Source organism: Poecile atricapillus, chromosome 3, assembly GCF_030490865.1.
Source record: "Poecile atricapillus isolate bPoeAtr1 chromosome 3, bPoeAtr1.hap1, whole genome shotgun sequence".
Classification (NCBI taxonomy): domain Eukaryota; kingdom Metazoa; phylum Chordata; class Aves; order Passeriformes; family Paridae; genus Poecile; species Poecile atricapillus.
In genome coordinates this window covers 1,432,634-1,446,163 of record NC_081251.1, presented here as the reverse complement: position 1 = coordinate 1,446,163, position 13,530 = coordinate 1,432,634, and the positions used below count along the sequence as shown (strand labels likewise).

The following is a 13,530-nucleotide window of genomic DNA, read 5'->3' as shown; positions in this document are numbered from 1 at the left end:
GTACTGGGATCCGCATCCCTGGCACTGGGATCCATGTCCTGGCACCGGGATCCGTGTCCTGGCCCCGGGTTCTGCCTCCCCCAGGACAGGGAGAGACCCCAAACCCAGGGGGGCTCCCGCCGGATCAGATTTGGGACCGGCGCCGGATTCCTCAGCTCCACAATTCCACAGTGACCAAACCGAGGCTGTTTCCCCTCAGGATTATCCCAAAAACGCCGGGAGCAGAGCCAGGGGCTTCAGCGGCTTCGACTCTACCTTTATTTCCCGTCCGGGGCCCCGGCGGCTCCCGGCGGCAGCGGGAAGGGTCGGGAAGGGCGCGGTGACAATTCCCCCCTGGAAGGGGGATCCGGAGGGGCGGCGGCATCGCCCGGCTACTCTCTGGGAAGGAGGGAAAAAAAACCGGGATGAGCCCGGCGTTATCCCATGGCGGGGATGTTTTTCGGGAAGCGGCCGGACTCACACGGCGTTCTCCTTGAAGCGCTGGAGCGCCTGCTCGGCCACCATCTCCATGAACCTGGGATCATCCCACGGGATCTCCCCGGGCACGCTCAGCTCCAGCGGCTCCGAGTCGAAGAGCTGCACCGTCACCTGCGTGTCCGGCGGCGCCGACGGATCCTCGGGATTGGGAGCCTTGGACAGCACCTGGAAGCGCCGCGCCGGGGTCATCCCGCGGGATAATCCCGAGCTCCGAGGTGGGAACGGCCCCGGAAGGGCCCCCGAGCTTGGCTCCCGTCCCGGCGCTCCCGGCCGGAGCACAAAGGGCTCTTTGTGGCCGTGTCCCACTTTCCGCCTCTCCCGGCGTTCCCGAGGCCGATCCTCACCGTGGTAACCTGCAGGAAGCCCTCGGATCCCATGGAATGGTTGGCCAGGCGGGACACCCAGCCGAACTGGCGGTTCAGGCGCTCCAGGAGGCCGGAGGTGTTGAGCATCTCCTGCTGGAATTCCCGGAGCAGGGAATCGTAGCGGCGCGTGAAGCGCTCGGCCACGCGCACGGCGTCCTCCAGCTGCTGCCGCAGCTCCTGCTGGGATGGGTCCTCCTGCCCGCAGTCTGGGATAACGGCGGGAAAACAAGGGGATAACAAGGGGGAAAAAATGGGAAAACAACGGGAAAACAATGGGAAAACAATGGGATAACAAGGGGATAATGGGAACATGGGATGGGATAGGGTCAGAATGGCCCTGGGGGTTCATCTCATTATCCCATTATCCCATGAACCCATCCCATTATCCCGTCCCATCCCCCAGAGCCCATGGATGCACCCCAAATCCTCAAACCCCCCCCAGAGCCACCCCATGGCCCCCAAATCCTGAATTGTTCCTCCCATCCCCATCCCCATTATTCCCATCCCCACCCCCATTCCCATTATTCCCATTATTCCCATTATTCCCATTATTCCCATTATTCCCATTATTCCCATCCCATCCCCACCTCCATTCCCATTCCCATTCCTGTTCCCATCCCATCCCCATTCCCCTTATTCCCATTCCCATTCCTGTCCCCTTTCCCAGTTCCCATTCCCATTATTCCCTCCCATCCCATCCCATCCCATCCCTATCCCCATTCCCATTCCCATTCCCATTATTCCCTCCCATCCCATCCCATCCCATCCCATCCCATCCCATCCCATCCCATCCCATCCCATCCCATCCCATCCCATCCCATCCCATCCCATCCCATCCCATCCCTACCTCCATTCCCATTCCCATTCCCATTATTCCCATTATTCCCATTCCCGTCCCCTTTCCCATTCCTGTCCCCTTTCCCAGTTCCCATTCCCATTATTCCCATCATTCCCGTCATTCCCATCATTCCCATTATTCCCGTCATTCCCGTTATTCCCATCATTCCCATCATTCCCATCATTCCCATCATTCCCATCATCCCCATCATCCCCATCATCCCCGTCATTCCCGTTATTCCCGTCATTCCCGGCTCACCGAGGGCCAGGATCTCCCGGCACTCCTCGCACTCATCCCGCATCCGCAGGCACCCGGCCGAGTTCCGCCGGATCTCCCGGCAAACCATCCGGTCGTTGCTGAAATTCCGGGATTCTGCGGGAATTCCGGGCTGGCCTCAGCTCCCCAAATCCCCCCCAAGCCCGGGAGGTCCCCCCAGGTGCCGGAAAAGTGAATTTTCCTTGGAATTTGGGCCCCTCCCGTCCCCGGGGCGGCGTCGGCAGACGGTGACGGCACCGGCGGCAACATTCCCAAAAAAAACATGGGATGCGATCCCAAAAAACCCCAAACAGCACAAAAACATGGGATGTGATCCCAAAAAAACCCAAACAGCACAAAAACATGGGATGTGATCCCAAAAAACCACAAAAACATCGGATGAAATCCCAATAAAAACCCAAACATGAAAGAAACATTGGATGCAGTCCTAAAAAACCCCAAACAGCACAAAAACATGGGATGTGATCCCAAAAAACCACAAAAACATCGGATGAAATCCCAAAAAAACCCACAAAAACATCGGCTGCAATCCCAAAAAACCCCAACAGTGAAAACATGGGATGTGATCCCAAAAAAATACAGGAAACAGGAAAAGAACATCGGCTGCAAATCCCAAAAAACCTCAAACACCACCAAAACATCGGCTGCAAATCCCCAAAAAAATAACAAACACGACAGAAACACGGGATGCGATCCCAAAAAAACAGCAAACACCAAAAGAACATTGGATGCGATCCCGAAAAACCACAAAAACATCGGCTGCAATCCCAAGGAAAAAAATCCCAAGCACCTGCAGCATTCCCAAAAAAATCACCTGCAGCATTCCCAAAGAAAAAAAAAAGCTGGGAATTTTCCCCCAAAAAGCCATTAGCAATATTCCCAAAAACCCCCAGCAGCATTCCCAGGAAAACCAGAATCCTGCAACATTCCCAAACTAAAAAAACTGGGAATATTCCCCAAAAAAATCAGCGGAATTCCCAAGAAACCCAAAGTCCTGCAGCATTCCCCCAAAAAAATCAGCAGCATTCCCAGAAAACCAAACTCCTGCAACATTCCCAAATTAAAAAAGCCGGGAATATTCCCCAAAAAACCCAAATTCTTGCAACATTCCCAAAAAACCTGCTGGAATTTGGTGATTTTTTGGGAATCTCATCCCTAAAACTGCTGGAATTTGGGGATTTTTTGGGAATCCCACCCCTAAACCCCCTGACATTTTGGGATTTCCTGGGAATCTCATCCCTAAACCCGCTGGAGTTTGGGATTTTTGGGAATCTTGTCCCTAAACCCGCTGGAGTTTGGGGATTTTTTGGGAATCTCATCCCTAAAACCACTGACATTTTAGGATTTTTTGGGAATCTCATCCCTAAATCCACCAACATTTTGGGATTTTTGGGACTCTCATCCCTAAACCTGCCAGAATTTGGGGATTTTTTGGAATCTCATCCCTAAACCCACCGGAATTTGGGATCCCACAGCCCCGATCCCGCTTCCCTGCCTTTTACCTGTCCCGAATATTCCCGAGGGATCGTCCCAGTTCCCGCGGGCGTTTTCCAGCATGCGCTGGCTGAACTGGAAGAGCGGCTGGAAGAGCTCCTGGAATCCGTGCGGGGGCTGCCGGAAAAGCGGGAAGAACTCCCCGGAAAAGCGGCGGAAACGCCGGCGCTCCGCCGGCTCCTCCCGGAATCCTCCGAAGGGAGCCTGGAAAAAGGGATGGAGCCACCCCTGGACCTGGGAGCTCTCCCGGAAAATCTCGTCCATCCCATCCTCCAGAATTCCGAAGCGCTCCTCCAGCTCCTCCAGCTGCCGCTCCTGGCGCTGGTCGCGCTCCAGCAGCGATTCCAGCCGCTCGCCCTCCGACCACACCGACACCGGAGACGAATTGTTCAGGAATTCCTCCAGCTGGAACAGCACCGGGATCAAAATCCGCCCCTTCCCGGCGCCATCCAGCCGGGAATGCCATCCCGGAAAATTCTGCCTTTCCTGGCATCCCCCAGTGCTGTTTTCCCAGGGTTTTCCCCTTTTTTCCTGGTGTTTTCCCAGTGTTTTCCCGGTTTTCCCCTTTTTTCCTGGTGTTTTCCTGGGTTTTCCCCTTTTTTTCCCGGTGTTTTCCCAGTGTTTTCCTGCTTTTCCCCTTTTTTCCTGGTGTTTTCCTGTGGTTTTCCCACTTTTCCCCTTTTTTCCTGGTGTTTTCCCAGGGTTTTCCCGCTTTTCCCCTTTTTTCCTGATGTTTTCCTGTGGTTGTCCTGGTTTTCCCCTTTTTTCCCGGTGTTTTCCTGTAGTTTTCCAGCTTTTCCCCTTTTTTCCTGGTGTTTTCCTGGTTTTCCAGTTTTTTCCTGGTGTTTTCCTGGTGTTCTCCCAGTTTTCCCATTGTTTTCCTGGTGTTTTCCCAGGGTTTTCCCCTTTTTTTCCTGGTGTTTTCCTGGGGTTTACCCAGTTTTCCCCTTTTTTCCTGGTGTTTCCCTGTGATTTTCCTGGTTTTCCCCTTTTTTCCTGGTGTTTTCCTGTAGTTTTCCAGCTTTTCCCCTTTTTTCCTGGTGTTTTCTCAGGGTTTTCCCCTGTGTTTTCCCATTGTTTTCTCACTGTTTTCCTGGTGTTTTCCCAGTGTTTTCCCCAGCAATTCCCCTTTTTCCCCACAGTGTTTTCCTGCTGTTTTCCCCTTGTTTCCCTGGTGGTTTTTCTGGTGTTTTTCCCTTGTTTCCCTTTTGTTCCCCGGTTGTTCCCCAGTTGTTCCCCGGTTGTTTCCCGGTTATTTCCTGGTTGTTCCCCAGTTATTCCCTGGTTGTTTCCCAGTTATTTCCCAGTTATTTCCTGGTTGTTCCCCGGTTGTTCCCCCATAATTCCCCGCTTGTTCCCCGGTTATTCCCTGGTTGTTTCCCTGTTGTTCCCCGGTTGTTTCCCGGTTATTCCCCAGTTGTTCCCTGGTTGTTCCCCAGTTATTTCCCAGTTGTTTCCCGGCCGTTTCCTGGTTGTTCCTCCATAATTCCCCAGTTGTTTCCCAGTTATTCCCCGGTTGTTCCCCAGTTGTTTCCCGGTCATTTCCCAGTTATTCCCCCATAATTCCCCGGTTGTTCCCCCGTTGTTTCCCGGTTATTTCCTGGTTATTCCCCAAGTGTTCCCCAGTTATTCCCCCATAATTCCCAGGTTGTTCCCCGGTTATTTCCCGGTCGTTTCCCAGTTATTCCCCAGTTGTTCCCTGGTTGTTCCCTGGTTATTTCCCAGTAATTTCTCCATAATTTCCCAGTTATTTCCCAGTTGTTCCCTGGTTGTTCCCCAGTTATTTCCCGGTTATTCCCCAGTTGTTCCCTGGTTGTCCCCCAGTTATTTTCTGTGTTATTCCCCGGTTATTTCCTGGTTGTTTCCTGGTTATTTCCCAGTTATTCCCCCGTAATTTCCCGGTTGTTCCCCAGTTATTCCCTGGTTGTTTCCCAGTTGTTTCCCGGTTGTTCCCCAGTTGTTCCCCAGTTGTTCCTTGGTTGTTCCCCGGTTGTTCCCCGGTTATTTCCCGGTTATTTTCCCGGTTGTTCCCCGGTTATTCCCTGGTTATTTCCCGGTTGTTCCCTGGTTGTTTCCTGGTCGTTCCCCAGTTATTCCCCCATAATTCCCAGGTTGTTTCCCGGTTGTTCCACGGTCATTCCCCGGTTGTTCCCAGGTTATTTCCCGGTTGTTCCCCAGTTATTTCCCGGTTGTTCCCTGGTTATTTCCTGGTTATTCCCAGGTTGTTTCCCGGTTGTTCCCCAGTCATTCCCCGGTCATTTCCTGGTTGTTCCCCAGTTATTCCCCGCTTGTTTCCAGGTTGTTCCCCGGTTGTTCCCCAGTAATTTCCCGGTTATTTCCCCCATAATTTCCCGGTTGTTCCCTGGTTATTTCCCAGTAATTTCCCCATAATTTCCTGGTTATTTCCCAGTTGTTTCCCGGTTGTTCCCCAGTTCTTTCCCCTTTTTTTCCCAGTTAATTCCTGGTTATTCCCCGGTTATTTCCCAGTTGTTCCCCGGTTGTTTTCCGGTTGTTCCCCCATAATTTCCCAGTTATTTCCCGGTTGTTCCCCAGTTATTTTCCGGGTTGTTCCCTGGTTATTCCCCCATAATTTCCTGGTTGTTCCCCAGTTATTCCCTGGTTGTTTCCTGGTTATTCCCCGGTTATTCCCCCATCATTTCCCGGTTGTTCCCCAGTTATTTTCTGGATTGTTCCCCGGTTATTCCCCCATCATTTCCCAGTTGTTCCCCTGTTATTCCCCGGTTGTTTCTTGGTTGTTTCCCGGTTATTTTCCTGTTGTTCCCCAGTTGTTTCCCGGTTGTTCCCCGGTTGTTTCTTGGTTGTTTCCCAGTTATTTTCCTGTTGTTCCCCAGTTGTTTCCCGGTTGTTCCCCGGTCATTCCCCGTTTGTTTCCCGGTTGTTTCCGGCTGACCTGGCGGCCCAGCAGCCCGGCCCCGCTGTGGCAGGTTCGCGCGTACAGGCGGAGGCAGCGCTGCCTCAGGCAGGGCTTGCAGCGCTCCCACAGCTCCCGCGCCTCCGGCCCGCAGCGCTCGCCCCGCAGCTCCAGCTCCTGCTCCTTCTGCCGCGCCACGCGCAGCGCTTCCTGCCGGGAATGATGCCGGATCAGACACACCGCATTCCCGCAGACACCGCACCGCGTTCCCGGAGCCACGGGATGGCATTCCCAGAGTCCCGGGATGGCATTCCCAGAGTCCCGGGATGGCATTCCCAGAGTTCTGGGATGGCATTCCCAGAGTCCCAGCACGGCATTCCCAGAGTCCCAGGACAAACCAATCCCAATCACAGCATTCCCAGAGTCCCGGGATGGCATTCCCAGAGTCCTGGGATGACATTCCCAGAGTTCCAGCACGGCATTCCCAGAGTCCCGGGACAAACCAATCCCAATCACAGCATTCCCAGAGTCCCAGGATGGCATTCCCAGAGTCCCGGGATGGCATTCCCAGAGTCCCGGGATGGCATTCCCAGAGTCCCGGGACAAACCAATCCCAATCACAGCATTCCCAGAGTCCCAGGATGGCATTCCCAGAGTCCCAGCCTGGCATTCCCAGAGTCCCGGGACGGCATTCCCAGAGTCCTGGGAGCCGCTGATTCCCGGCATGGCGTTCCCAGAGCCCCAGCACTGCATTCCTGGAGCCCCAGGATGGCATTCCCAGAACCCCAGGATGACATTCCCAGAGTTCCAGCAGGGCATTCCCAGAGTCCCGGGACAAACCAATCCCAATCACGGCATTCCCAGAGTCCCGGAATGACATTCCCAGAGTCCCAGGAGCTGCTGATTCCCGGAATGGCATTCCCAGATTTCCAGGATGCACCGACCTCCAGCATGGTACTCCTCATTCCTGGGACATTCAATCCCTGACACAGCATTCCCTGTTCCCAGAATATCCAATCCCTGTTCCCTGACTCAGCATTCCCTGTTCCCAGAATATCCAGTCCCTGTTCCCTGACACAGCATTCCCTGTTCCCAAAATATCCAATCCCTGCTCCCAGGATATCCAATCCCTGACTCAGCATTCCCTGTTCCCAAAATATCCAATCCCTGTTCCCTGACACAGCATTTCCTCTTCCCAGAATATCCAACCCCTGACTCAGCATTCCCTGTTCCCGGGATATCCAATCCCTGACTCAGCATTCCCAGAGCCGTTCCCAGGATCCAGGACACACCATTCCCACCATGGCATCCCCCATTCCCGGCCCATCCCATTCCCAGCCCATCCCAATCCTATTCCCATTCCCATTCCCACCATTCCCACCATTCCCATCATTCCCATCTCCTTCCCGCTCCGCGCTCTGCCCAGCTCTCCCAGCAGCTCCCAATCCCGTTCCCATTATTCCCATCATTCCAAATCCCACCATTCCCACCATTCCCATTATTCCCACCATTCCCAATCCCATCACTCCCATCATTCCCATCACCTTCCCGCTCCGGATCCTGTCCAGTTCTCCCAGCAGCTCCCATTTTCAATCCCAATCCCAATGCCATTATTCCCATCATTCCCATTATTCCCATCATTCCCACCATTCCCGTTATTCCCATCATTCCCATCTCCTTCCTGCTCCGGATCCTGTCCTGCTCTCCCAATCCCAATCCCGATCCCAATCCCAATCCCATCATTCCCATCATTCTGTTATTCCCATTATTCCCACCTCCTTCCCACTCCGGGCCTTGTCCAGCTGTCCCATCATTCCCACCATTCCCATCATTCCCATTATTCCCACCATTCCCACCATTCCCATCATTCCCAACATTCCCGTCATTCCCACCATTCCCATCATTCCCGTTATTCCCATTATCATTCCCATCACTTCTTTTCCACTCACTCCATGTCCATTCCAGCTCTCCCAGCAGCTCCCAATCCCACCATTCCCGTTATCATTCCCGTTATCATTCCCATTATTCCCGTTATTCCCATCACCTCTTTCCCGCTCCGTGTCCGTTCCAGCTCTCCCAGCAGTTCCCGCCGTTGTTTCCCGCTGTTTTCCAGCAGGGATTTCATCCGTCCCACTCCGCGCAGCGCCGCCTCCAGCTCCGCGTCCACCGCCCGGCTGCCCGCCGCCGACAGTTCTGAGCATCCCAAAAAACATTCCCAAAAAATTCCAAATCCCAAAGGATTCCACTGCCCGGCTGCCCGCCGCTGACAGCTCTGAGCATCCCAAAAAATCCCAAACATTCCCAAAAAATTTCAAATCCCAAAACATTCCCAATCCCAAAACATTCCCTCCACCGCCCGGCTGCCCGCCGCCGACAGCTCTGAGCATCCCAAAAAACATCAAACATTCCCAAAATTCCATCCCAAAAAATTCCCAATCCCAAAAAATTACATCCACCGCCCGGCTGCCCGCCGCCGACAGCTCTGAGCATCCCAAAAAACATTCCCAAACATTCCCAAAAAATTCCATCCCAAAAAACATCAAACATTCCCAAAAAATTCCATCCCGAAAAAATTCCAAATCCCAAAAATATTCCAAATCCCAAAAAAATTCCATCCCCCAAAATTCCATCCCAAAAAATGAAACATCCTCCAGGATTAAATGTCCAAAAAACCTAAACATCCCCAAAATTTAAACAGACAAAATTAAAACCCAAAAAATGAAGCATTCCCAAAAAATTAAACATTCCCCAAAAAAAAAAAAATTCCCAAAAAATTAAACATCCCTAAAATTAAACATTTCCCCAAAAATAAATCCCCCAAAAATTAAATAGCCCCCCAAAAATTAAAAGCCCCAAAAATTAATGGGTCCCCAAAATTTAATCCCCAAAAATTAAACACTCCCCAAAATGAAACATCCCTAAAATTTAATCCTCCAAAATTAAAACGCAGAAAAAATTAAAATCCCCCCAATTAAAAACACCCCAAAATTAAAATCTCCCCAAAATTAACAACCCCCCAAAAATTAAACATCCCCAGAAATTGAATCACCCCCAAATTAAAACTCTAAAAATGTTAAAATTCCCCCAAATTAAAACCACAAAAAATCAAAACCCCCAAAATTAAAACCCCCCTAATTAAACTCCCCCAATTAAATCCCCAAATTAACCCCCCAAAATCAAAATCCCCCTAATTAAAACCTCCTAATTAAATCCCCCCGAATTAAAACCCCTCAAAATTAAAACCCCCAAAATTAAACCCCCCTAATTAAACCCCCTAATTAAATCCCACCAATTAACCCCCCAAAATCAAAATCCCGCAAAATTAACCCCCCCAAATTAAAACTCCCCAAATCAAAACCCCCCTAATTAAATCCCCCCTAATTAAAACCCCCCAAATTAAGTCCCCTTAATTAAAACCCCCCAAAATTAAAACCCCCTCTAATTAAATCCCCCAAATTAAAACCCCTTAATTAAATCCCCCCGAATTAAAACCCCCAAAATCAAAACCCCCCTAATTAAATTCCCCATATTAACCCCCCCAAATTAACCCCCCCAATTAAAACCCCCAAAATTAAAACCCCTCTAATTAAATTCCCCAAATTAAACCCCCCCAAATTAAAGTCCCCTAATTAAACCCTCCCAAAATCAAACCCCTCCTAATTAAACCCCCCAAATTAAACCCCCCTAATTAAGCCCCCTTATTAAACCCCCCTAATTAAATCCCCCTGATTAAACCCCCCTAATTAAATCCCCAAAATTAAAACCCCCAAATTAACCCCCCAAAATCAACCCCCCCCTAATTAAACCCCCCAAATTAAATCCCCCAAATTAAATCCCCCCAAAATTAAAACCCCCCAAATCAAACCCCCCCTAATTAAATTCCCCATATTAACCCCCCCAAATTAAACCCCCCCAAATTAAAACTCCCTTAATTAAGCCCCCATAATTAAACCCCCATGATTGAAATCCCCCAAATTAAACCCCCCGAATTAAAACCTCCCTAATTAAACCCCCCCAAATTAAAACTTCCCTAATTAAATCCCCCAAATTAAATTCCCCATATTAACCCCCCCTAATTAAAAGCCCCCAAATCAAAACCCCCCAAATTAAAACCCCCCAATTAAATCCGCCCAATTAAACCCCCCCAAATTAAATCCCCCTAATTAAATCCCCCCAAATTAAAACTCCCCTAATTAAGCCCCCCTAATTAAACCCCCAAATTAAACCCCCCCAAATTAAACCCCCCCAAATTAAAACCCCCCAAATTAAATCCCCCCAATTAAAACCCCCCAAATTAAATCCCTCTAATTAAACCCCCCCAAATTAAACCCCCAAAATTAAAACCCCCTTAATTAGATCCCCCCAAATTAAAACCCCTCAAATTAAAACCCCCGAATTAAGCCCCCCTAATTAAACCCCCCAAATTGAAACCCCCCAAATTAACCCCCCCAAATTAACCCCCCCAATTAAACCCCCCCAATTAAATCCTTCTAATTAACGCCCCCCAAATTAAACCCCCAAAATTAAACCCCCCAAATTGAAACCCCCCAAATTAAACCCCCCAAATTAAATCCCCCCAATTAAACCCCCCCAAATTAAATCCTTCTAATTAACCCCCCCAAGTTAAACCCCTAAAATTAAAGCCCCCTTAATTAGATCCCCCCAAATTAAAACCTCCCTAATTAAACCCCCCCTAATTAAACCCCCCAAATTAAACCCCCCAAATTGAAACCCCCCAAATTAACCCCCCCCAAATTAAACCCCTCCTAATTATACCCCCCCAATTAAACCCCCCCCTAATTAAACCCCCTTAATTAACACCCCCCAAATCAAACCCCCCCCCCAATTCCCCTCCCCCCCCCGTTGTTCTCACCCTCCAGTGGGGGGAGGGGCAGCAGCGCCCGCGCCCCCCCCCAGGCCAGGAGCGCCCCCAGCAGCAGCAGCGCGCGCGCCATCGCCTGAGGGGGCGTGGCCTCAGTGGGGGCGGGGCTTCAATGGGGGCGGGGCCTCAGTGGGGGCGGGGCCTCAGTGGGGGCGGGGCCTCAGTGGGGGCGGGGCCTCAGTGGGGCGTGGCCTCGGTGGGGGCGGGGCCTCAGCGGGGAAACCCGAGGGGCGTGTCCGAAAGGGGGCGTGGCCTCAAAGGGGCGGTGTCTCGGTGGGCGTGGCCTCGGGGACTGGAGGCTCCGTAGTGGGACATTGGGGGGCGTGGCCTCGGATGGGGGCGTGGCCTCGGGAGCGCTGATTGGGGGCGTGGCCTCAGAAGGGGCGGGAAACTCGGGGAGTGAAGGCGGGAGCGGCGCTTTGGGGGCGTGGCCTAAAGGGGGCGTGGCCTCAACGAGTGGGGCATTGGGGCGTGGCCTGTATGGGTGTGGCCTCAGGAGGGGCGGGGCCCGCCCCTCCCCCACCCCTCCCCCACCCCTCCCGGGGCTCTGAGTCACCCCCTCCCCCCCCTCCCCTCCCCCCCCACAAGGAAATGAATCAAATAAACCAAATAAAAAATGGAATTTTGGGATCGGCGCGAGACTGTTCGGGAGGGGGAGGGGGGGGGTTGGGTCTGGGGATCCCGGGATTTGGGATCAGGATTTGGGGGTCCCGGGATTTGGGATCAGGATTTGGGGATCAGGATTTGGGGATCAGAATTTGGGATCTGCAGGGTTTGGGATCAGGATTTGGGGATCAGGATTTGGGGATCAGGATTTGGGGATCAGAATTTGGGATCTGCGGGGTTTGGGATCAGGATTTGGGGATCGGGATTTGGGATCAGGATTTGGGAATTGGGATTTGGGGATCAGGATTTGGGGATCCCGGGATTTGGGATCTGCGGGGTTTGGGGATCAGGATTTGGGGATCAGGATTTGGAATCAGGATTTGGGGATCAGGGTTTGGGATCAGGATTTGGGGGTCCCGGGATTTGGGAGCAGGATTTGGGGATCAGGATTTGGGGAGCAGGATTTGGGATCTGTGGGGTTTGGGATCAGGATTTGGGGATCGGGATTTGGGATCAGGAGTTGGGATCAGGAGTTGGGAATCAGGATTTGGGATCAGGATTTGAGGATCTGTGGGGTTTGGGATCAGGATTTGGGGATCAGGATTTGGGGATCAGAATTTGGGATCTGCAGGGTTTGGGATCAGGATTTGGGGATCGGGATTTGGGGATCAGGATTTTGGGATCCCGGGATTTGGGGAGCAGGATTTGGGATCAGGAGTTGGGAAGCAGGATTTGGGATCAGGATTTGGGAATTGGGATTTGGGAATCAGGATTTGGGATCAGGGTTTGGGATCAGGATTTGGGAATTGGGATTTGGGAATCAGGATTTGGGATCAGGGTTTGGGATCAGGATTTGGGGATCAGGATTTGGGGATCAGGATTTGGGATCAGGATTTGGGAATTGGGATTTGGGGATCAGGATTTGAGATCAGGATTTTGGGATCCCAGAATTAGGGATCTGCAGGATTTTGGGATCCCGGGATTTGGGATCTGCAGGATTTGGGATCTGCAGGATCCACTCCTCCCCCACCCCCCGTATTCCCAAAAAAACCCCTCGGGATTTTGGGAATGGGCGCTGCCCGGTTTTGGGGGGTCCCGGATTCTCGGATCCCGGGATTTGGGATCCGCAGGATCCGATCCAACCCCGCCCCTCCCCCACCCGTGGGAACCGCCGCTGGCTCCGGGATTCCCGCAATTCCCGCAATTCCCACAATTCCCGCAATTCCCGCTATTCCCAACCCCCCCTTCCCAAAATTCCTGAGCAATTGGGGCCCGCAGAGGGGGGCGGCTCCAATCCCAACCCCCCCCCGGGACCCTGCGGCCGCTGCCAGCCCCAAAATCCCCAAAATCCCCAAAATCCCCAGCCCAAAAATTCCCAAAAAACCCCAATTCCCAAATAAACCCATCCCAAAAATCCCCCAAATCCCCAAAACCCCAAAATTCCCAATTCCCAAATAAACCCAGCCCAAAAATCCCCAGCCCAAAAATTCCCAAAATCCCCAGCCCAAAAATCCCCATCCCTCCCAAAAAAACCATCCCCAAACCCCTCCAAATCCCATAAAAACCCTCCCAAATCCCAAATCAACCCCAAAATCCCATAAAAACCATCCCAAATCCCAAATCAACCCCAAAATCCCATAAAACCCCTCCCAAATCCCAAATCAACCCCAAAATCCCATAAAAACCCTTCCAAATCCCAAAGAACTCCCCCAAATCCCAA

General features: G+C 51.9%; 1 protein-coding gene across 1 annotated transcript; it reads right to left on the bottom strand.

Moving 5' to 3' along the window:
* Window positions 1–235: 235 nt before the first annotated feature.
* Window positions 236–11,306, bottom strand: CLU (clusterin). Its single transcript, XM_058836253.1, has 8 exons — window positions 11,196–11,306; window positions 8,367–8,515; window positions 6,362–6,532; window positions 3,459–3,855; window positions 1,939–2,052; window positions 822–1,048; window positions 461–642; window positions 236–378 (listed from the first exon to the last, which is right to left on the bottom strand). Exons 1-8 carry the CDS (start codon window positions 11,275–11,277, stop codon window positions 372–374), a joined length of 1,329 nt encoding a protein of 442 aa, XP_058692236.1. The 5' UTR covers window positions 11,278–11,306; the 3' UTR covers window positions 236–371.
* Window positions 11,307–13,530: the final 2,224 nt, after the last annotated feature.

What these genes read in the sequence shown, in the direction of transcription:
- CLU (XM_058836253.1), bottom strand. Translation starts at nt 11,277, where the DNA reads ATGGCGCGCGCGCTGCTGCTGCTGGGGGCGCTCCTGGCCTGGGGGGGG. An exon ending in CTCGGGAATATTCGGGACAG is followed by an intron (nt 2,053 to 3,458) that starts GTAAAAGGCAGG and finishes GAATTCCCGCAG; the next exon opens with AATCCCGGAATTTCAGCAAC. An exon ending in CCGGGAGATCCTGGCCCTCG is followed by an intron (nt 1,049 to 1,938) that starts GTGAGCCGGGAA and finishes CCGTTATCCCAG; the next exon opens with ACTGCGGGCAGGAGGACCCA.